The sequence below is a fragment of the Phasianus colchicus genome, chromosome 26 (assembly GCF_987193195.1).
Source record: "Phasianus colchicus chromosome 26, bPhaCol1.hap1.1, whole genome shotgun sequence".
Lineage (NCBI taxonomy): Eukaryota > Metazoa > Chordata > Aves > Galliformes > Phasianidae > Phasianus > Phasianus colchicus.
In genome coordinates this window covers 5,730,118-5,752,733 of record NC_143461.1, presented here as the reverse complement: position 1 = coordinate 5,752,733, position 22,616 = coordinate 5,730,118, and the positions used below count along the sequence as shown (strand labels likewise).

Here is a 22,616-nt window from a genome sequence, read left to right as displayed (position 1 = left end):
GGTTTCACCCCATTCCTGTGAGCATTAACCGAGCCACGGCGGCGGGCAGGAATGTCCCAGGCGCAGAAGGAGCGAATTGCCCCGGGATATGTGAGGAGCCCGGGGAGAGGAATTTACCTGACGTCCCCTCCCCGGTGCTGGAGCTGTGCTCAGAGCAGCACTAATCCGGACGCACTGCACGGCATCCTCCACGCACCGGGCACGGGGCGCCCTTTGGTGGGCCCTCGGGGCTCTCTGTTCTTTGGAGTCACGTTTGGGGACAGAGAGGAAGGCAGAAAATCCTTTATTGGGGAGAAGTAGAGATGTTCTAAGCTGCACCTGTGCTGAAGGTGGGAAGATGTTCGGCTGGGTGCTGCCCCGCCCCGCGGCTCCGCGCTGGTTGCAATAACGGGGCATCGCGCCCGGTCTGCCCGGTGCTCTCCGCGGGGCTCGAGGGCCGCTGTGCCCCCTGCCGCTCGCATCCCCCCTCTGCGCAGCCCTGGCAGCTCCCCCGGACGACCCTCTGCCGCGGTTCCCTTGCGCCCCGCGCCCACCGCCCGTCCGCCCCATCGATCCCGCAGGAGCGCACCCGCCGTTCCCCCCCCCCCCGGGGCCGCAGCCCATCGCCGTGACACCGCCGCGGCCGCCGCCACGCGGCCTTCCCGTCCCCGCCGCCGCTAGTGGCCACTGCCGCCGTCGGCTCCCGGAGCGGGCGGCCCTCGCCGCAAGATGGCTGCTGCCGTGCTGCCGTGACCGCGGCTTTGTTCCCGCAGCCGCCGCGCTCGGGGCCGCGCAGCGCCCGCCCCGTGCACCGAGCGGAACCCGGCGGGGCGGGGGCTGCGCCGCTTCGTGCCGCGGCCGGGGTTGGAGTCGGGGCCTTCTTTGCCTTCTTTTCTTCGGCTTAGCGTTGTTTGGTTTTTGTGTTTGTTTGTTGTTTTTTTTTTTAGTTGGATTCTTTTGTCTTCTCCTATTTAAAAAACAAATTCTGGGAAGTTTTCCACCCCCCTCGCCCCAAAGCTCATGGCAGCGGCTCCATGGTACGTATTTGTAGAGGGCGCTGGGTGTGCGGGCCGTGGGCCGGGGGAGTTGCATGCGGCTCTGCTCGCGCTCGGAGCAGCTCCGCCCGGAGCCAGGCGGGCATCGCAGGGCACAGCCGGGGCTGCGGGACCGGGCCGCGAGCGTCACTGCGGCGATGCTGGCAGTGAAACCCCGCCCGAACTTCCTTGCGGCCGGCGCTCCTGGGGGAGCAGCACGTGCAGAGCGGGGTGCGGTGCTCACAGCCCCAGCGCTGCCTCCTCCTGGGGAAGCGTGGCGTTAACTGTGCGTGGCTGCCCCGCTGCCCGTCGGGCGGGACGCGGCCGCGGCTCCTGCAGCCCCGCACCGCCCCCTGCGCTGCCCCGCGGCGCTGTGCCTCCCCCCGGGCTCATCGCTGGGAGATGTACGCTTCTCTTTCCACGGGAGGAGTTTTTTGCCGGACCGAGTGTGTGGGTGCAGCGTTGGACAGAGAGACGGTGCAACCCGGGCACTGGGATGGATGCCTGCCTGCTTTGGGGCAGATACTGGGGATTGCATGGGGCCGCCAGGGCCATCCCAGCCAGGAAGCAGCCGACAGGCCTGCCCTGCCGAGTGCAAGAGGGAACATTTAGCAAGACAGGTCCTGGCTTTGGCTCCACATGACAACCCCCATTTCCTAATTAATGGACTGCAGAGCAGATTCTCTTTGCGGGTGATACTGCAACTTTGCACAGGATCACCTGGTGCTGGGAGTTGTCCCCTGGCTGCACACAGCTGCCCCGTGCTGCACAGGGATGGTTGGCTCAGAGGGAGCAAAGCCAGCAGCTGCGTGATGCAGGTGAATGCGTGGAGGGCTCTGTGCACCTGCTGGGAGCCCTAGCAGCACTGCAGGCAGGAGGCAGCTCAGCCCTTCCTCACCCAATGGATGAAGGATGTTTTGCAGCACCCAGGGGCTCCAGCACCCAAATCTCAGTGCTTTCTGTGTTGGCTCTGGGAAAGGCTCCAGCCCAGAGGGGTTTTGTTCTGTAGGAATAAACCAAATCCCTCATGGGCTTCTCAGTGAATTGTGCTGAGTGCTTTGTGGCTTGCACTGATGACACCACGGAAGATCTGTGTGCCCCCCTTCCCCCCAACTTTGGTTCTCCAGCAAGAACAAACAATTACCAAAAGCTTGCGCACTGTGAGGACCCTAATCCCTTTCCCCTTGTGTCTCTTTCATCTCCAGTCAAACCAGGAAAGTGGTACTAGACCTTCCTTACCCAATTAAATGTAGAGGCTGCTCCTCCAAGGCACGTCTCAGTTCAGCCGTAGCCTTTGGTTTCCCCACACAGCAGCATGGTGCCTCCAGGGAAAAAGCCGGCTGGGGAAACTTCCAATTCCAATAAAAAGTGTAAGCGCTATTTCAATGAGCACTGGAAGGAAGAATTTACCTGGCTGGAGTTTGACTATGAGAGGAAACTCATGTTTTGCATAGAGTGTCGGCAGGCGCTGGTGAAGAACAAACACGGGAAAGCAGAGAACGCCTTCACTGTGGGCACGGACAACTTCCAGCGGCACGCGCTGCTGCGGCACGTCACCTCGGGCGCCCACCGCCAGGCGCTGGCCGTCAATCGGGAGCAGCTGCCCTGCGAGGCCCGCGGGCACGCGGAGCTGCGCTCGGTGCTGAAGGTGGAGGTGAACCCGGCCAAGGTGGCCGTCCTCACCACGGTGTACTGGATGGCCAAGGAGGAGATCCTGGATGAGAAGTGCTCCTCGCTGCTGGACCTGCAGAAGTTCAACCTGTGCCAGGCGCTGCTCGCCTCCGAGCACAGCGAGCGCTACCACGCCGGCAGCCTCCGGGACATGCAGGTGTGTACCACGGGTCTCCTGGGTCGTCCCCGTGGTGTTCGGGGCTGCCCACACCCCTGGTGCTCGCGGGGCGGTTCGGTGCCCGCACCGGGAGCTGTGCAGCACCCCGAGAGCGCGCCGAGCATCGCCCGCGGCTCATTGGCTGCTGTGTGCACGAGCAGGAGCCGCAAGCACGTGCTCCATCCCACAGGGAGGGTTTGAGGCAGATGCAGGCTCTGCCCACCCGCACCAAAAGCACGTTTTTGCAGTGGGGACTGCAGGAAGCAGCCTTCACGTGAGGCCACGCGGAGTGCCTGTGCTCCTCGTGGAGCTGGAGTGCGTCCCTGCTGCTCCTCGTGTTCCTGCCCAGAGGGGGTGGCAGAGGCAGGCAGCACTCCTGCTCCCCAGTGCCTTTGGTGCGGACTGCAGGCAGTGCCTCCATATTAAATGTATGTGTCTTTAATGTGGCATCTAGTTAGTGTCATTCCCTGCTGTGACAAAGCAGGAGATGGAGAGGCTAGAGAAAGCAGTGGGGCCATTGAGGGTCGTGGCCACGTGTGTGCGTGGAGAGATGCAGTCCTGCGAGGCAGCGCTGAGGGTGAAGGTGCAGACTTCAGTCAGCACAGGAACACACGGGATTTTCCTTTTTTTGCCTTAAACTGAGTGATCAAAAAGATTGAGTGGCCAGAGAGGATTTTCTTAATTTTCCAAGCGCTTCACGCCTGTTAAAATCAAATTAATTTTTTAGTGAAGCTTGGCGGGTTGCCAGGCTTTTTAGTTATAGAAAGAGCCCTACTTGGCTGCAGATTGGCTAAATCTGCTCATTAGATTTCTCGGCCTGGAGCACAGCTCACAGCATTTGCGTGTGTAAGGAAATCCTCCCCTCAAAGCAGAGGCATTTTTACCAAGTGGGTAAAATGGAGTGAAGGAAGGGATGCTGTGAAGTTTTATTGCTGCTCCTGACCGTGCTTTGCCTGTAAAGCACAGAAGTGATGGAGCTGCAGCTGAAAAAGTGGAGTTCTGGTGCCTCCGTGGGCTCCTGGGGCAGGCAGGGTCTCGGAGCTTTTAGGATGTGGGGTGGGAGCAGGGTGGGCATTGAGGGGCTGCTTGTGGCTGGCACTGCTGAGCTAAACTGTGCTTGGGCTGCAGCCAGAGGAAAGGGCAAGCAGCAAATTAGAGAAGAGAAAGCTGTTGCCAGCAGGGAGTTGACTTGTACAGACAACTTGCACAGCGTTATCACAGTGAAATTGCTTCTGAGGTCTGCGGACACCAGTGTCACATAAGCTGCTGTTGCAGGGTGATTCAGCGCTTGTGGCCGTTGCGGTGCTGTTGCTGTGCACTTGGATGGAACAGAGGGAAAATAAACCCCAGCGAGTTGTGAGCAATGTGGGGGGCACGGGAACACAGCCTGTCTGTAAGTGATGTTGGCAGGGATGCTTCCACGGCTCTTCTCACCAGAAAGCTGCTCTCCAAACTCCTGTGCCAAAGGGCTGCAGGCAGAGAGTTACCCCATGCTTTAGGCTACAGTTTAGGGAAATACTGTCATCTGGACCAGGGTGCTGCATCACCCCTGGTTTCAAGCATGTGTTTGAAGTTGTTGTTTGAAAGTGCCAATGTCCCATTGACTTTCTCTGGCTCCTAAAAAAAAGACAATTTGCCGATATCTACACCCTGGTTTCGAGAGCAATTCTTAGGAACTTGAGTCTGAATCAGTGAGCAGCTTAAACTGTGAGCAAATGGGCTTCGATTCCTCCGGGCAACACTCGGCTTTGAAGGCACACACTCAGGTGCTTTGATGCCAGTGGGAGCCGAGCATGTGCTTATGGCTGCTCTCAGTGCTGGGGCTCCCATTGCCTTTGGGGAGATCCCAGCACCGATGCCGGGCAGCTCATTTTGCTGCAGGTGCTGTGCCTCTCCCACGTGCCTTTAAAGATCATTTGTATTTCTCTCTCCCTCCCTCCTGCCCTGCACACCCTTCACTGCCTCAGGCAGCGATGGCCAAGGTCCTGCACAACGAGGACCGGCACCGCATCAAGGCCTCACCGTTTGTCGGGCTGGTGGTGGATGAGACGGTGGACGCAATGGAGCACCGCAGCCTGGCCGTGTTCAGCACCACCGTGTCCCCCTGCAGCGGGCAGACCTCTGCCACCTTCCTGGGCAGCTTTGAGCTGCCGGCCGGTGAGGCCGCCACGGTGACGGGCAAAGTGGGCGAGGTGCTGCACGCCTTCGGCATCCCAGCTGTGAAGCTCACCTGGCTGAGCGCCCACAGCGCATCGCTGGGGGCTGAGCGGCGCAGCGGGGCCGGCACTGCGCTGAGCTCGCTCTGCCCGCTGCTCACCGAGATGCACTGCCTGTCCCACGGCAGCTCCCTGCTGCCCACCCACAGCAGCCTCAGCATTGAGTACCTCCAGAAGTACGAGACCACAGTGGACGCCATCTACAGGCTCTACTCCAGCCCCACGGGGGAAAGCAGCGGGCTGCAGGAGCTGTGGAGCGTTCTGGACCTCTGCGAGATTGACCTGGGCAGCCCCAGGGCCGTCTGCTGGACTTCCATCTTCCCAGCCGTGGAGGCCATCGACTCCTCGTGGCCCACGCTGGTGCTGCTGCTGGAAAGTGAGGCGGAGCGGTCGCCCGTGGCCCTCGGCCTCTGCCAGGAGCTCAAGAAGTTCCACTTTGTGGCCTTCACCAAGATCCTGCTGGACGTCCTCCCCATCTTCCAGAAGCTCAGCCGCTTCTTCCAGATCGAGGACTTCGATCTCTCCATCCTGAAGCCCATCGTCTCCGCCACGGCCACCACCCTGCAGGCTCAGAAGGGCTCCAGTGGCCAGAACCTGCAGGAGTTCCTCAGCGCCATGACTGAGCACCCACAGGGCGAGCGGGAGGGCGAGAGCCGGCTCTACTACAAGGGTGTGGAGTTGGCCAACTGCTCCCCAGGGCACCTGCGGCACTTTGAGCACCTGAAGGACTCCTACCTGGAGAGCATGCGGGGCAGCCTGCTGGACAGGTTCCCCAGCGGCGTCCTGGAGGCCGTCAGCTCCTTCTCAGCCATCTTCAACCCCAAGTGCTACCCCCAGACTCTGGAGGACATTGGCGCCTACGGGGTCAGCGAGCTGAACTTCCTCCTGCAGGCGTATTCCCAGGTGGTGGTCAGCGAGAGGGCCCTGAGCGATTTCCCCCTCTTCAAGCGGATCGTCTTCAGCCTCAGCCAGCTGTCCTTCAGGGACCTCTGCGTCAAGCTGGTCTACAGCAGCTCCGAGATGCACGAGCTCTTCCCGGACTTCGCTGTCCTCGCAGCCATCGCCCTGGCCTTACCGCTGGGTTCGGTGCTCGCCAAGAAGATCAGCCGGGGCCGGGAGCTGCTGAAGCGCGGCCGGTCGCGCTGCACCAAGGACGAGGGGCTCTCCAACCTCATGAAGATCGCCATCGACGGGCCGGCCATCGACGAGTTTGACTTTGCGTTGGCCATTGAGTACTATGAGAGCATGAGGGAGTCCGGCTTCATGAAGACACAGGTGAAGTGACCGGTGGGCAGCGGATGCAGAGCCCTGCGGGCAGGAGCCAGTCTTACGGCAGCCCCAAGCATCACCGCCATGCCGTCATCATCACAGAGGTGCCAACCACCGCCGGTACCAGATGCTGGTCCCACTGCCGCCCCTTCCTTCATCCCCCCGATGTGTGTTTACATCTGGGTTGGCCGGGCTTACAGTCTGGGGAGGTTCCTGTTGGTGTCACCACGGCTCACACCCCACCACACCATCAAGGCTTTCTGGGGTTTTGCCTTTCATTTTATGATTGGAGATGAAAGCAAATCTTCTCTTGAGCTCACATTGCCTTTGCACAACAATACCTGGCAGCTTATCCGTAATACTTTACAAAAATATCTGATTTTTGTTATTTTGGAGCCTTGAGAAGGAATGCAGGAAGGCAGTGCATCCCTGCAGGAAGCCTCGCAGTGCCTCATAGGTGTCCTCACCCACAGCCCACCACGTTTCAACAGCAGCATCAAGTCCTGATCATTTCAAAAGCAACGATGTTGAGATTGATATTGTGACTGCCAAGGAAACAGTGACTTTTAAATGCATCATTGTGTATATATGTGTATGTAGATATATATAAATATATATATAAATATATATATATTAAAAGATCTACCTTAACTTTTGTATAATCCATGAATAAACAGATGTTATGATTTAGAAATATACAGGAAAGTTAGGCTAAGCAGGTTACCACACCAAAGAAGAATGAATGGAAAGCTTACCCTTGCCCTGGGCTCACCAAGAAGACTCTAAGAGAAGCGATCTCCAAAAGAGATCCTTCCCCACTGGTAGTCAGAGGAGAGGTGCAGCCAGGCTCCATCCGTTCCGGTAGCACAGCTGAGTTGCCTCCACCTGTGCTCCCAGGGCTGACTCATTGCTGGCCTCAGGTGGTCAGTCAGAGGTTCAGGCCGTGATTCAGCAGTTCTCATACAACTTTCTTAGCGTTTAAAGATATCTAACAGTGACAGAATGAGTTATGAGCGGGGTCCAAAAAGAACCCGTAGTGAATTCCTTTGTCTTTTCAAAACAGCATTGTGCAAGGAGTGCTCGCTGTGCTCTGAGTGCTCCGCAGCCGAGCAGAAAAGGGTCTTTAACCATCAGCTTACAGCTGGGACCAGCCCGGTGCATTTACTTGGTTTTCCTCTTTCCCATTCCTCACCTGTAAGTGAGCAAAACTTTGTTTTTGACTTAACTTAGAGGGGTGTTTTTGTAGGGATGGGATGAAAAGACGCTTTTGGTGATTTTCGTTTGCAATAAACCCAAAGCAGCGTTCCAGAGCGTCCCGTCGGTGTGACGCTGCAGCTCGAGGGGAGCGCGGCGCCGTTCCGAGGCGGGGCTGCGGGTCGGGGAGCAGAAGCCCCGCACGGTGGGTGCAGCACCGCTTTGCGCAGCGCAGCTTTGCTGCTTTCAGTGCTGGGGGAGACGGGCGCGGTGCCCCCGCCGTGTTCCCGCAGTCCGGGCCGAGGCGGTGCCACATCCCGCGCCCTCCCTCGCTGCTCTCCTGCCTGCAGGCCTGGCGCCGGGAGCGCGCACGTGCGTTTCCCAGCGAGCCCCTGGAAAGAGCTGGAGCGAATTCTGTCCACGCTTGGCCGGAGACAAAAAGCTTTTAAAGCCCCGGGTGAGGAATTTGAGACGCCACCGAAATTTGCTGAGAACACCTAGCAGGGCAGCGGGAGCCAGACTGCTTCTGTGCGAGCGAACAGCGCCTGTCTCCATCTGCCTGGTGCAGACCTCTCGGCAGCTCTTCGCGGTGGGAACAGACCGGCAGCGCTGCTGCCTTTGGGGCCGCGTCCCCGAGATGCAGCGGCAGCGCCCGGCCGTTCCCTCGTGCGCCGGACGGGTCGGCCCTGCGCGGCTCCCATCTCCGAGGGGCGGTGCTGAGGAGCGCGGGGGGCTCTGAGGGCAGCCGTGGTGCTGCGGGTCCTCAGCACTGCACTCAGAAATGCAGCTGCGGAGCGGGGCACAGCCGCTCTCTGGTGTCTGTGCTGGGAACGAAGATGACTTCGCTGCCCTCTTTCCGTCGGCGCTTTGGGATCCGTCCCGAGCAGCGCCAGGAGGAGCGGCGTGCACTGCGGGCGTCCTCTGCCCGCTCCGGGGGAGGCAGAAACTCAGCGCTCGTTGGGGACGGTGCCGCTCGGAGCCGCCGGCTGAGCACAGGGCTGCCAGCCCCTGCCACGGCCGTGCCCGGCCCCTCGGGTAAGGTCGTGTCACCCTAGACAGACCCGAAGGTCCCTCTGCTCTCACCGAAGCAAATCCCCTTAACTGAGTGTCTAATTAATACCTAAAAATACAGCCCACAGCTGCTGCTGGAATCTGCCCTGCAGCAAAGGTAAGGCGAGAGCTGCGGCCCTGTGACCTTGGGGGAGTGACCCCAGTGCTGTGCGGGCCCTGGGGTCGGGCTGGGAGCTCAGGCTGGGCCCAGGAGCTCTGCTCACCCTGGAGCTGTGGCTGCGCTGCTCGCCTGCCCTGTGCATGCAGCCCTCCTGCTATTGTCACCACCTGAGGTTTTGGCAGACTGCAGCTGGCGGTGACTCTGTCCCCATGTAGTGTGTGATTATTTTCCTCTTTTCTCCTCTTCAGTGATGCAGTTTGGGCTGCAGCTCTGCCCTTTGCTGGGTGCTGCCATCCCTCCCATTGCCCACGATGGGCTCGTGCCCTCTCCCACACGGCCCCGCTCCTTGCTGGGTGCTGCACAGCACTGTCTGAGGCTGTCTGCCATTCCCTGGGGTGTTGCTGCTCCAGTTGGGGATGGAAGGTTGCAATCCCTCATCCTCCTCCCATGGGTCCCATCTCGGGGGCTCCGCAATCTCTTTTGCTCCTGACCTTCCCCCATCCCACCTGTGTTAGTCTTCCATTTGGGACTGTAGTTTTGCTGAGCTCACTGCCAGCAGCAGATGGGTTCTGCTGGCACTGTTGGTGCTGGCAGAGCTGCAGACCCCACTTGCTCCATTGCCTGCAGTGAGGCTGAGGCTCCAGGTTCACTCCCCTTTGTTGGTCCCAGTGTTACATGCAATGTAAGGTGCATTTTAGGACCAGCACAACCAACACAAAGTGCACTGGCAAAGCCAAGCGTTCTGAGCACCTCCATGGAAGTGCTGCTGTGGCACAGTTGGGGCTGTGTTGTATTCTGGGGGGCCCTGGGGGTCGGGTCCTGAGCGTGGGGCTCTGCATCCCCGGGGATGTGAGGCAGAAGTACTGCTTCACGGCCCAGAAGGTTAATGATGCATCGCTCAGCCGTTCCCGCTGCCTTTTGCTGCTCCCTCGTTGCCTCTGCTGTTTTATTTATTTATTTGTGGGCAGATTTCCCTTCTGGGTGACTCTGGAATTAACTCGATCAATGCACGCCCGATGAAGCAAAATGTGAATTTCCCCCGCAGCCAGGGCTGACTCAGGGACTGCTCGGCGCAGATGAAGGAGCGGCCGTGTGCGCTCTCCCAGAAAGAGGTCGTTTTTGCCCTCAGGGCTGCAAGCATTGCTCGGAAATTCAGAAAATCACCCAAACTTTGAATTTCAGATTTTTATTTCGGTGCCAGCCTGCTCCCCACCAGAGAGCAGCCAGAGCTGCTGCGGGGTGGTGGCTGGGGGACGCTGCTGTCCTTCTCCTGATGCATCCCCTCCTAGCAGAGCCTTCTGCTTCCCCCGCTGTAAGGGTGGTGGGAGGGCTGAGCACAGAGCTCAGCAGAGCAAAGCCCCAAAGATGGGGCAGAAAAGGAGCAGGAAATAAGAAAATAAAAACCGGAATTTCTGCCTTATCCCCAGGCCAGGCTGTGAGATGGGCTGTGGGAGGGAGAAGGTGTGGGGTGGTGTGGGATGTGAATGGACTTTTGTGGATCACAGTATTCTGAAACCTTTTTTAATGTATTTAATTTTATCTTATTCTTTTGTTGATGTATTGACTCTCCCCCACTCCTCAGCCCCATCCCAGCGCACAGTGGGGGCAGGAAGGAGTCAGGGCTGGGGGAGGTCACACAGAAAGCTGCTGTCTGGGCACTGCCGTCCCCCCAAGGTCCCCCCTGTTTGCTGCTCCCCTGTCCCCATGGTGTTTTCTTTAAAACAGAATATTATTAATACCCGCTCTATTTTTACCTGGCAGCCGGAGCTCACAATGGTGCGGGGGAAGATGCGAGGCAGCCGGCGGAGCTGAGCCTGGGGGTGGCTGCACTGCATGGGGGGGGAGGGGCACAGGGGGGTTCCTCCCCATATAGCAGCAGAGGGGCAGAGCCGGGGCACCCCGAATCCCACACCTGTGCACAATGGGGGCTGAACCCCCCCCACCCTATTGCAGCACCCAGGTGCTCCCCGTGCCCTGTCTCCATGCACGTGCTGTACCCACCCAGCTGACGCTGCTCTCCTTCTGCCCCCAGGTCCCTCCGGACACAGCAGCCCCCTCCTCGCATCGCTGCCGATCCCCGGGCGGCCGCTGCACTCCCCGCTGGACATCAAACACTTCCTGACCTTCCGCCTCAACGGGACGTCCCCGCTCAACCTCTTCCCCAACTTCAACACAGTGAGTGCCTGTGGGGGGTGGGGGGCACCTCCGCCCCTGCACCTCCTGAAGAGCCCTCTTCCAACCCAGCTGGGTGATTTGTGGCCTAATTCCAGGGCAGCACAACTGTGCTTTGTGCCTGTCCCTCCATCAGAGCAAACGCAGAGCCAGAGTGGGGCGAGGGGGCAGCGGTAATGACCCCCCCCAGCTGGTTCCTGCCCCATCTGCTGCTCTTAGAAAGCAAAATTAAGAAGGTGGTTTGTCTAAACCAAGATGGATGGGGTTTGCTCCGGGAATCGATAGTAATAAAGTAGCTGTGGGGAGCGGTTTGTTGGTTTTGAAATAAATAAAGGGGAAAAAAAAGGAGGAGGGGCAGCTCAGGGGTGAGCTGTGTGTGTGTCCCAAAGGGCTGTGGTGCCGCTGCAGCTTCTGCTTCTTCTCCTTCAGCCCCGGTGTGGGGCTGCCTGTTCCCCCCCCACCCTGCACTGATCACTGATTCTCACCACCCTTTTGTCAGCACTGAGATTAAACGTGCTCCGAAGGTGCAAATTATCACCGAGATCTTTGAAGTCGGCCGTAGAAATGAAGCACCAGATCTGTGCTGCTGCTGAATGGGCTCTGACACCTAACTCCTCGAAAACGTTTTGAAACCCTGGCTTCCCTGCCTCTCCCTGTGCTAACAGGCGGGTGCACACGAGGGGAGGGCTTTTCGATGCCATTACCGTGGCTGCTCTTTGTGTTCGTTTTCATTCATTGGAGTCAGGATTTAACTTGAAGCAGACTCTGTTTTGCTCAGTGTTTGCTTGCCCCCATCTTGGCACGTGCTCTGCAGAGCTCAAAAAAAACCAAAGAAATTGGAGAGCCGCAGCCGGAGCTGCAGTGCTGTGCAGGGCTGAGCCCTGGGCCCCATAGGGGGCTGCAGAGGAGGGGGCAGAAGGGGAGCGGTGTCACAGCAGGCTGCCTGAGCTCCGTGCTCAGCCCAGGGCTGCTGGTGCTGCTGGGTCCGGCAGGCTCTGCCCACAGTGCTGGGTAACCTCACCCCTCTGCTGTGCAGGGCAGGAGCTGTTTGCAACCGAACGCTGTGCTCTTGGAGCGGGTCACACAGCTCTCATGAACCCAGCAGATGTTTTACTCTGGAGCGAGCAAAACCTTTCCAAACTGAGCTCTTAAAGCAACAACAGGGGGAAAAAAAAAAGAAAAAGAAAAAGAAAAAAACCCTAGCACAATGCAGAAGGCACATTTCATGCTTGAAAGGCACTTTGCAGCCCTTGCGATGCTGCAAATCCGCCAGAGCCAGCAGCGCTCTGCAGACAGCAGAAGATGCAATCCGAACTGATGCTCCGTCCCCACGCCTTCCCGCGCTGACCTCGGCGGCTGGCAGGAAGTTCAGCTCAGAGATCTCTATTTATACCGGTAGGAACACACAGCGATAAATAAAGTAACCTGAGTCGATGAGGACTGGCTATAAAGCCGGGATCTCGGCGCTGCGGGCGGGCCGTGCCCGCACCCATCTCTGCTCTGCGCGCAGCAGCCGGGTGCTCCCAGGTAGCGCTGCGGAGCTGAGGGCAGGGATGCGCCCACAGGAGCCGGTAGGAGCGCAGCACCCGGTCACAGCGGGGTCCCGGGGGGGGTCTGCTGCTGGTTGGAAATAGCAGAGTGGTGGAGAGGAGCCGATGGTGTGTTCGCGTTCCGTTTGATGGGAAGGACAGAGGCTCTCGGGGGGAGCTGAGGGCACTGAGGGCAGAGCTGTGGTGCGGTGCTCCGGTTGCCCTTTGGAGACGCGGTGCCTGCAGTCGTTTGTGGAGAGCAGGGAAGGCCACGGAGCTGCGCAGCCGCATGTGGGGGGGCACAGTGCCTGGAGGGAGCTGCGGGGCAGAGGGGAGGCAGAGGTTGGGTCGGCGCTGAGCACTGGGCAGGTGGGAGGAGCAGCGGATTTCTGAGCACGTGAAGGGCTCTGAGCGGCCCAGCGAGGAGAGGGGGCTGCGGTGCTCCAGTGCGATGGGTGGACAGAGCAATCACCCTCCAGTATTGACGCCAGTGGGGTTCCCTTACCCAAAGCATCCAGAATGGAAAGTGAAGTTCCCTGAGAGGCTGCAATTTAGTGTTAATTAACAGGACATGGCTGACACATAGCAGCAAGGACCCCTCCTCGCTAAATACCGAATTCTCTGGCACTCATCCCTGTGGGAGGGGGCAGAACGGCCGCTCATCAGCCCCGTCCCACAGCCCAGAGCTGCACAGGTTGGGGCTTTTTTTCCCATCTGTGCCTGGGAGAGGCGGGGCTGCACGCTGCAATGTGGCTGCTGGGTGCAGCAGCATCTTCACCATCTGCAGACCGCTCCGCTTCGCCACCGAACCCCAAATCCTCTTCATTTATATTCCAGATAAGTGAGCAAAAGCTCGTAGCAAAGAGGCTCTTCATTAATCACCCGCCTTCACCATTCTGCTCACTTCTGGAATGGAATTTGGGGTCTTGATAATGGCTCTGTTGTCCAGGCATGTGCCTCGAAGACTGATGCACCTGTCTCAGCAACTAAATAGCTCTGCAGAGAAATACGATCGCCTCAAACCCCGGGCTCCACTGACAGCAGGACTCAGATAAGATAATCTTCCTATGCCACAGGGTAGTGGAACAATACTTGCATTATAGATTATAGCCACGCTCCAACAAAGAGCTTATTCTTATTTCCCCCCCTTAATAAATGCATTTTGTTTAAAACAATTATGGCTCCTCGAACAAGTTTGCTGGCTTGGCGGAGGAATGACGCTGAGCACTGGGGGGGGACAGGAATGCTGGGGGCTGCCTGGGGGCTGTCAGCACCCGCACGCATCGGCCCAACGGCAGCCCCTGCCAGCAGCCCCCACTCTGCCCTTGAATGGTAGTGAGGAAACATGCAGCTCCCAGCAGATCATTGGAGCCATTCCCCATGCACGTGTCCTGCAAAGTGCTGGGGCTGCAGGGGCTGCTGAGGTGCAGTGCAGTTGGTAGCATTGTGATGGGACTGCAGCAGGCAAAACGTGCCTTGTGGGGACTGGGGCTGGCTCTGCACGGGCACCCCGTGACACCCAGTGACACCCTGTAACACCTCAGCTTCCCTCTGCCAGACATCAGTGGGCATTTGGGCCCTGCGGCTCAGTGGGGTGTGAAGGATGCTTCAATAAGAGACGCAGAAAAGTGATGATACAGAGCACCCCATGGAGAGGCCAGAAATAAAGTTGCACATGTAAGGTCCTGTATGTTGATCTGTGGGCCCATGCCTCGTTCCTGGAAGCCAGGAGCTCCCAGTGAGCGCAGCAGTGCAGCACTGCAGCCCCAGTGCCAGCCCACGCCCTGTGCCTTCCCTTTGCAGATGGACCCGGTGCAGAAGGCTGTGATCAGCCACACCTTTGGCGTGCCTGCCCCACTCAAGAAGAAGCAGTTCATCTCCTGCAACATCTGCCACCTGCGCTTCAACTCTGCGGTAAGTTGGGCTGGGACGGCCCTGGTGTCCCCTCAGCTCTGCCCTGCAGTGCAGCCCGTGGCTGCAGCTCCTCAGAGCTCTCCCTGCCCCCATTCACATTTTTGTCTTCCTGCTCCTCGTCATTTTGTGCAGCTCTGCTCCCTGCCGCCTTACTCCTGGTGTTTGTGCTCCAGCTGTGTCACCAGCTCATGCAGTTTCTATCTGCTCCCTGGGAGCTGGATGTGCTCTCCCTGTGCTGGCCTCCCAGCACTCTGATGCACAGGTGGTTTGGGTGTTTTTTTTTTCCTTCCCTGAATCCCTTCATTCAAAGTAAATCAACCACCTTGAAGAGGGGAGGAAGGAAACATTCATTGATCCCCGCAGTAATGAATTGCACGCAGTTGATCTTTTGTGGTGAGAACTGATTAAACAGTGGGAAAGGGAATTCTCATTCAGATCCAAGCAGCACCTGGAGAAGAGGCTCACAGCAGCAGCTCAGAGCCCCTCTGTGTGTTAATAGGCGGATCTGGGGACTGAGCTCTGTGCTGCTGGGCTGGCACTGTGGGTACAGCAGAGCACACACCATGCTGTGCTCTGCCCAGCCTCCAGGACATCCCTGCGAGAAGGGGATGGTTTGCAGGGATGAGTGGCTTCAGAGAGGTTATTGTCAGCCGTTCTTCTCATCTGTGCTGCTGCTCCATCATGTGCAGGGCTGGGAATGAGGCAGAAGGCTCTGACTGTGGTTCATCTGCTCGAGTCAGCGCTGAGCTCAGCACCCAGAGCTGCTCCCACTGCACCCATGGGTGCTGCATCCAGCAGGGAGCACTGAGCCGGCTCTGAGTTCCACTGCTGCGCATGGAGAGATGGAGAGATGTGCACCGTGTGGCTGTGCTGCATCAGCAGAACCCCGCTGCGGGAACCGCTCCTCCAGCCACAGTCAGCTTCTGCTGGCTTAATTATTTTGCCTGGCAACCGAGCGGCGCGGGGAGCGGCTTTCCGTTGGGAGGAGCTCTCCGGTTCCCGCGGTGCGGGATGGCGATGCTCTCCGCAGCCCCCCGCGCGCCCCGGGGCCGCTCTGCGCTGCGCTTCCATCGGGCTCCCCGGCCCGACGTGACGGCTGTGTGCGGCCGCTGCAAATCACCGCTCAGCGCCATGCTTGGTGACCTACTTGCGCTGCAGCCCGGCCCTGTCCGAACCGCGTTATCTGATGGAAGTTGATTGTGTTTGCTAATGAGGCTCTGCTCAGCCCATGCGCTTGGATGGGCCTTTTTTCTTTCCCACGTACCCGCACCGCCCGGCTCCCAGCCACCATTCCCTGCCCTTGGGATGCGGTGGGCAAAGCTGCTCCCCCGGCACTGGGAGCAAATTAATCCGTGCTGCTCAGCAGTAGTGTCTTAATTCATGTTGGATTTAGCTTCCATAAATTGCCCAACCGTGGTTGTTTTCGGTGACAATGCAGCATTGTCTGTGACCGCTCAGTACACCAATGTGTGGGTTCCTCTCTTTGTGGATGTTTTTATCTGCTCCGTGCAGGCATGGACACATCGATGTGCACTTCATTATTCAGCGTTCTCTGGGAGAAAGGAGCCCGTGAATGTAAATTGCATGTTAGATGCCCGGTGGGTTACAATGGGAGATGTGTCCTCCCCACCAATGCGTTTTTTAATTTTATTTTTACAGCTTGCCAAGCATTGTGTGTTTCTGAAGCCATACATTTATCTGAAGGCTTCTTTCAGAAGTGGCCTGGTGCATTTAATCAGAGTGGGATCCTTATCTTGGCCTTGCAGTGCAGCGGTGGCTTAGCACAGTGATACCTTGGTCTGAATGCACGTGTGTGCAGAGCAGTCCTGTGAGAGGGGAAAAGCAGCCCTGTGCCACACCCGGCCAAGTGTGTCACATCCAGGGGCAGATGGCACTGGGGTGTGTGCTGCACAGCACAGCTGGGGGCTGTCTGAGCTGCCACTGCCAGGACTGCCCCTGCACCCACCTGTCCGTCTGTCCATCCTTCTGTCCATCTGCAGCACCGATGCAGTGTCCCCCTGTGTCTCCCCCACAGAACCAGGCAGAAGCCCACTACAAAGGCCATAAGCACGCCCGGAGGCTGAAAGCCATCGAGGCCATGAAGAGCAAGCAGAAGGCAGTGGGGGCCGTGGGCAGGGACAGCACGGCCGACTTCACCCCCGGTCTGGAGGGTGGTGAGGATCCCAGCAGTGCAGGTATGGGCAGGGCTGCAGCACAGCCCCAGTGCTTGCGATGATCTGCTGCTCCTGGTGGTGCAGCAGCACTGCTGTGAATGGTCTGGGTGCTGTGCAGCAATGGGAACCCAACCCGCTGTGGGCAGCACTGTGTGCCCAAGCATCCCTCAGCCGTCAGCTGCAGAGCTCAAGGAGGGACGGGGAAGTGTGAGTGTGTCACAGCCCTGCTTCCACCTTGGGGTCACAGCCTGGCTGCAGAGAGGAGGCAATGCTGGCTTGTCCATGCACTGCTCAGTGATGTGCAGCTGAAGTGTGGCTTTGGTTCCAAGTTATTCTGTGTTTGCTTGCTGCTGGGCGTTGGGATGGGAATGCTCCGGGCAGAGGCTGCACTCAATTGCTGCACCTGCAGCTCTGCACACTGTGGAAGGAGCGCCCTGAGCCCCTGCCTGGGGACTGGGTGTGAGATCCGGCCCTGCTGCTGCCCCTGGGGGCTCTGCTGTGCGGCCCTGCAGCGCCCACCCCTGTTTGCAGCTCCCACCCTGCAGTGCTTTGGTGTTTTCCATATGTTTGGTCTTTCTGGGTGATGTTTATAAATGCAGATAATGGCTGCGGCAACAAAGTCTTCCCTGCCCAACCGCGGAGTGCCTGCACACACCCTCAGGGCTGTTGCAGATAAAAGCTGTGATGCAGCACCGGGGCAGAACCCCCAGCTCAGAGTAGAGAAGGGTCCCTGGGCCAGGCTCGGGGCTGCTGTCTGAAATCCCCGTTCAGGAAAAGAGAGCTTTCGCCCTCGGCTGATTTCTCTTCCCCCGCCTTTTCTCTCCCCCTCGCCAGCCCCCCCCAGCGACCCCAACGAGACGGACGGCGACGGCCCCGACGTGGCGCTGCCGCCCGGTTCCGAGCAGCCGCCCGCAGAGCCGCCGGGCAGCGCCGCCCCGCTGGGCTCCCCGCCGCCCTCCGAGCCGTCCGAGGCCGCGTCCGACGCCGCCAGCATCACCTCCTCGGCCGCGCACGGGGCGGAGGCGCAGGCCGCCGAGTCGGGCAGCAGCAGCGGCTCAGCGCCGGACAGCGAGAAGGAGGGCAGGAAGGGCAAGCAGCACCTGTACTGCCCCACGTGCAAGGTGACCGTCAACTCGCTGTCCCAGCTGGAGGCTCACAACACGGGTAAGGGCAGTGCCTGGGAGCGGGATCCGCGCGGAGTCACGCGGCCTTGCGAGTTAATTGATGTTGCTTTAATTAAAAAGGGTTGATTAAGGTGGCTTGCAAACATAAGCGGTGGTGTTTTACCTACGCTGTGGCTTAAGAAGTGAATTCTAGCAGGATTGGAAGCTTCCTCATTGTTCGTGTAGCTTAATTAAAGACCTTTTCAGATAGATTTATTGAAGCGATTGGAGGCCGCTTTGTATTCTGTTGCAGTTCAGCTCTAACCTGACAGCAGCGGGAGAGCCAGGACCTGCCCGGAGCAGCTCGGGGCTGGGTGGCCTTTTGGGAGCCATGTGGGGAAGTGAATGAGCCCCACAACGCGGCTCCCCCCGACCGAGCCCCCCCAGCGCCCCCCCCCGGCTCCCCCAGCTCCGCAGTGCCGCAGTCTCTGCAGCGCCGGCTCCATCTGCACGCGATGTTCAGCCCGAGCAGCCCCGATCCTAACGGGGGGAGCCCCCCCCGCCGCAGCGGGATCTGGGAGCCAGCAGCCCCCGCCCCAGGGCTTAGCTGCAAACGTGTCCTTTGGCTTTTGTCAGCTCCGGTTACAAAGACGGGCGCTGATTTGAGGAAAAAGAACAAACAAACAAAATGTTCGCAGGCTGCTGCTCTGACTGTCACGCAGCGCTGAGCTCAGGCTCCGTGCTTAACGCCTTAAGAAATAGAAGGAATTAGCGGGGGCTTGAATTACCTGCCCACCCCCAGCCCTCGCTGGGAAGGGGCGGACGCAGCGCTCCGTCCCCAGGTGTGCGGGATTTGGGGCTCTCCTTCCCTGCCCCCGGGGCCCCACTGAGCTATTCCCAGCTCCGTGCCGGCACCGCTCTGACCTTGGGCGCAGTGCAGATGCTGTGCTAATGCTCGGGGATGGCGACGGCTCCCGGACACGCTGAAAATAGCCGTTTCTCCAAAGGTCTGATGTGTGGAAGGAGTTGGGGGGAGGCATCTCTGGGAGCAGCGGGTTTGTGGTCTGGAGCTTGGCAGGGGCTGGGAAAGGGCTGCTGCATCCTAGGATGGGTTGGGACGGGGGTCTTGCTGCAGAAGAATGGAGGGTTTGGTGTTTGCTGAGCGTCTGTCCGTCCCCAGGTGCCAAGCACAAATCCATGCTGGAAGGACACAGCGCCCAGCTGCGGCGCGGCCGGGGGAAACTGCTGGCCCGGGCAGGGCACAAAGCCAAGAGAATCGGCAACAAGGGCAGCATCAACATCCAGAACAAGGCGTTCCACTGCCAGGTGTGCGAGATCTACGTGAACTCCGAGACCCAACTCAAACAGGTAATGGCTCTGAGCCTCAGACGTGCACTTCCCCTGGGAAACACAGAGCTTTGGTGAGCATCTGTCAGCACGATGCCCGTGGGAGAGGAGCATCTCTTAAGTCTGGGTTTTATGGGACTCATCCCTTCGAAATCCCTCCCTGAAGCCAAGGGGAATCTGCATGTGTTTGCCATAGCTCTGCGGGTTTTCCCTGCTGTGGGGAGAACACAGGTTTGGTGGGGGTCAGAGGGCACCAGCTGTGCCCGTGGTGCCCATCGCTTGGCCCTCGTCCTCTTGCAGCACATGAGCAGCCGGCGGCACAAAGACAGGCTGGCCGGGAAGCCGCCCAAGCCCAAGTACAGCCCCTACAACAAGCTGCAGAAGAACGCTGCCCTCGCAGTGAGTATTCTCAAGGTATTTGTCTCCCAGCAAATCACCCACCCGCTGGCTGTCTGCAACACCCAACTGCATGACACATCTCCTGCTATAAGACACACTGTTGTTCTCCAAGCCTCGGTTCCTTGCACCCCACGGATCCCTTTGGGGGAGGACTGTGGAGCTGAGAGGAGGCTCTGGTTTTCCTTCGTGTGACGGAAAGCGGGGGGAGAGCTCAGCCCTCTGGCAGCAGAGCTCTGAGCAGCTGCAGTATTTGGGGTCCTTCCACCTGGCTCACATTTGGCAGCCGACAGCTGTGCAGTTTGAGTGCCTGGGGTTGGCATAGTTAAGCTGAACCAAGCCCAAACATTTATCTGCGGAGACCTGAGCCTTCCTGCCTGGTGTGGCGGGGAGCTGGCAGAAATACCAGCCTAGGAGCTGGGGAGCAGCAGGCAGGGGGAGCTGGGGTAGAGTGCGTGGTCGGGGCCTCACAGTGCTGGGACTGCTCTATGTTTGCTGCAGACACCGCGGGGCTGCTGCAGGGGCTGCTCCGAGCTGTTGCAGCCCTCATGAGGTCTCCTCTTCCTCCCGCAGTCCAAGCTGGCTCTGCAGAAGCACCTCACCAAGACGCTGGCGACGCGCTTCCTGCCCAGCCCGCTCACCACGGCTGTGTGCGCCATGCCTGGGCCTCTCGCCCTGCGCCCGGCCGCTGCCACCACGCTCTTCCAAGCCCCGATCCTCGGACCAGCCCTATTCCGAACGCCTCCAGCCCACGTCCGCACCACGCCGGGCCCCATCGTCTTCGCTCCCTATTAGAGCCGCTCGCTGGGGTCCATCGGCCGTGCCATGGGGCTGCAGGGGGCACTGACTGCTCTCCCGGCTGATGGGAAACCGTAGCAGTAGGCATCGACCCAGGCTTCCCCTTTGCTTCCAGCTGGCTCCTGTTGGTGGTGTGCGACCCTCCGCCGGAGCCCAGCCCCACCGTGCCCCCTCCTGCCGCTCCCCCTGCCCATGCTGGCCCTGCAGCGGTTGGGCCACGTGGGGTGAGGATGGTGCTTGGGCCACCAGGACCTTGCTGTGCTTCTTGTCTGCCTCCCAGTTCCCAGATCGAGAGGAGAGGAGAGGAGCTGGCTGGTCCTCCAAGGGTGGAGCAGCCCTGGTCCTCGCTGGTCTCATCAGTCCCACGCCAAAGAGCCATCGGCCATGGTGGTCACATCCTCACTCCGAGAGCAATAGGCAAAGCCTGGCACTCGCTCCTCTGCCCTCTGAAAGCACACAGCCTTTCTCCCAGGCATCCCGAGAAGCACAGAATTTGGGCACAGGCTCTGCTCCCATCTGGTTTGCGCTCCCTGAGGTGGGAAGGAGGGGACACTGTGCTCTGAGCCCTGCTTGGTGCCGGCTGTTCGCTTCAGTCCTCCCCCCGGGGGGACAATCCTGCCCCTACCTCAGGGGAGATGCTGTGAGGCTCCCTGAATGTCCCCAAAGCACTTTTGGTTCTCCAGAGGAGGGCGCTGTCGTTGCTCGCCGTCCACCCCATCCCCATTAGGAGCTTCCAAGGAGTTTGTGACTCTGCCAAGCGAAGGCGTCCTGGCAGCCCAGACAATCAGGGAGGAAGGAGCAGGCACTGCCAGCCTCCCTCAGATGCTCTCTTTTCACTGTGCTCAGAAGGCCCAGCGAGGACCTGATCTGAAAACTGTACCTGCAGCTCTCTGCATTCCCAGTGCTGCTGTAAATACAAACCTGCAGGAAAGTCACAAACCAAATGGACCTCATGCTGGAGTGACAACCCACCCCGATCTATGCAATCCCACGGGAGCAGCTGGCTCGTTGTTTGCTGTCTACGTTTTTGGTGCTCAGTCTGTAGGGCTGGGGGTGTTGTTTGGAGCAGAAAGGACACAAAGCAACACTCAGCTCTGTGCAGGTGGTTCCTCTGCCATGCTGTCCCCTCCCGTCCCCAGGCCGGGTGCTGGCACAGAGACCTCTGCAGCATCCCGGCACGAGGCTGTGTTCTTGCCCAGCCCTTGGGATGAGGTGGTTTTGCACATCTGGGAATCCACACGCACAATCTGACATCTCGGCCATAAGCAACACGTGGATTTCAGGAGGATTTTGCCCAGTGTGCACCACCGATGCTCAGGATGAGGTCTTGGAGGTGTACAGGGACCTGCTGCCACCTAATGCTTCTGTTCCCAGAGCTGGGAACCTCGGGTGGCAGCAGGGACTGCTGCATGGAGGGAGCAGCCGTGGGTCCTGCTGGCACAGAGCTCAGCTCCCACATCCAGAGGGCTCTCTGCTCACACCGTGGGCAGTGCTGACCCAGGGAGAGCTGCTGCTGTGCTTTCCGTGCAGGAGAGTACAAACAAGCATGTGGGTATGGATTTATCTGCTCAGGGCGTCTCCCTCTACCTCAGGGAGGGAAGGGGAGAGAGGGCACCAAGGGAGGGGGGATCGTGTATGGAAAGATCAGAGTAGACACGAGGTCCTGAGGTGGTGGGGAGACCTGCTTAAGAGAGCAGCTGAGGGTAGAAGGCTACTGCAGCAGTGGCCTCAGCAGGGACATGGAGTGGTGCCCACCAGCCTGGGGGACACGTGTGGCCCAGACCAGGAGACGACCCCACATCTCCCAGGTGAGGACGGGGGCTGGCTGGGGCCCACAGGCAGCAGGAGGATGTGGCTCTGACAGCATCTCAGTGCCAAGCAGCCTGCAGCCACCCAGGCCTCACCATACCCGTCTCACTGTGCTCTTCTCCAGGCCTCCTCTCAGCTCTGGCTGCAGCAGAGGGCAGCTGTGGCACCACTGGGTTGTTTCCCCTGCATTTTGTTTTAAAAAGCCTGTGCTGGAGCCAGCAGTGGCTGCTCCTGTCACCTCTCCACCAGTGGAGTCCTGATACACTCCTACACTTGGCACTTTAACCCTTGAAAGCCATTCCTTTTAATAACAATAATACTGCAATGAGCTGCATAAGAACATCCTGCCTCTATCGCATCCCTTTGCCTCCAGAGACCCCTCCCTGCTCCCATGCAATCCAAAGCATTTCTGCCTTTGACTTAGCATATGCTGTGCTAGATAGTAGGGCATAGTCCATAGCGCTCAGTAAGGCGTGCCCCTCTGTAAATAACCTTGGAGTGATGTGAACAGTTTGATTCCAAAAAAAAAAAAAAAAAACCAACAAAAAAGAACACAGAAAAATGGAATAACAGACTCTAGGGACTTGGCCAGTACCCCTCCTGTAATGTTCATTGTATATTTTTGATGTACTATAACTGTTGGGGAAAAAAAAAAAAGGAAAATATTTTGATAATTGAATCTC

The 22,616-nt window shown here is 58.9% G+C and overlaps 2 protein-coding genes across 5 annotated transcripts in view; both read left to right on the top strand.

Moving 5' to 3' along the window:
* Window positions 1–22,607, top strand: part of ZNF385C (zinc finger protein 385C) — a 53,467-nt gene extending 30,860 nt beyond the window's left edge. Inside the window, exons 3-9 of one of the 3 annotated variants that reach the window (XM_031600523.2) lie at window positions 10,724–10,866; window positions 14,196–14,306; window positions 16,342–16,501; window positions 17,315–17,644; window positions 18,764–18,951; window positions 19,231–19,344; window positions 19,900–22,607. In XM_031600523.2, coding sequence (XP_031456383.2) covers window positions 10,724–10,866; window positions 14,196–14,306; window positions 16,342–16,501; window positions 17,315–17,644; window positions 18,764–18,951; window positions 19,231–19,344; window positions 19,900–20,121 — 1,268 coding nt within the window. In that variant the 3' untranslated portion in view covers window positions 20,122–22,607. The remainder of the gene's footprint in view (window positions 1–10,723; window positions 10,867–14,195; window positions 14,307–16,341; window positions 16,502–17,314; window positions 17,645–18,763; window positions 18,952–19,230; window positions 19,345–19,899) is intronic. The other 2 variants (XM_090124899.1, XM_090124900.1) reach the window with 2 other exon arrangements.
* Window positions 915–6,913, top strand: C26H17orf113 (chromosome 26 C17orf113 homolog). Of its 2 annotated transcripts, none has more exons than XM_090124897.1 (3): window positions 915–1,016; window positions 2,219–2,841; window positions 4,809–6,913. In XM_090124897.1, the coding sequence occupies exons 2-3, from the start codon at window positions 2,329–2,331 to the stop codon at window positions 6,339–6,341; spliced, it is 2,046 nt and encodes a 681-aa protein (XP_089981023.1). In that variant the 5' UTR covers window positions 915–1,016; window positions 2,219–2,328; the 3' UTR covers window positions 6,342–6,913. The 2 variants fall into 2 exon arrangements, with proteins under 2 accessions (XP_089981023.1, XP_089981024.1); XM_090124898.1 differs by lacking the exon at window positions 915–1,016 and having other exon boundaries at window positions 2,223–2,383; window positions 2,468–2,841.
* Window positions 22,608–22,616: the final 9 nt, after the last annotated feature.

What these genes read in the sequence shown, in the direction of transcription:
- C26H17orf113 (XM_090124897.1), top strand. Translation starts at nt 2,329, where the DNA reads ATGGTGCCTCCAGGGAAAAAGCCGGCTGGGGAAACTTCCAATTCCAAT. An exon ending in GCAGCCTCCGGGACATGCAG is followed by an intron (nt 2,842 to 4,808) that starts GTGTGTACCACG and finishes TCACTGCCTCAG; the next exon opens with GCAGCGATGGCCAAGGTCCT.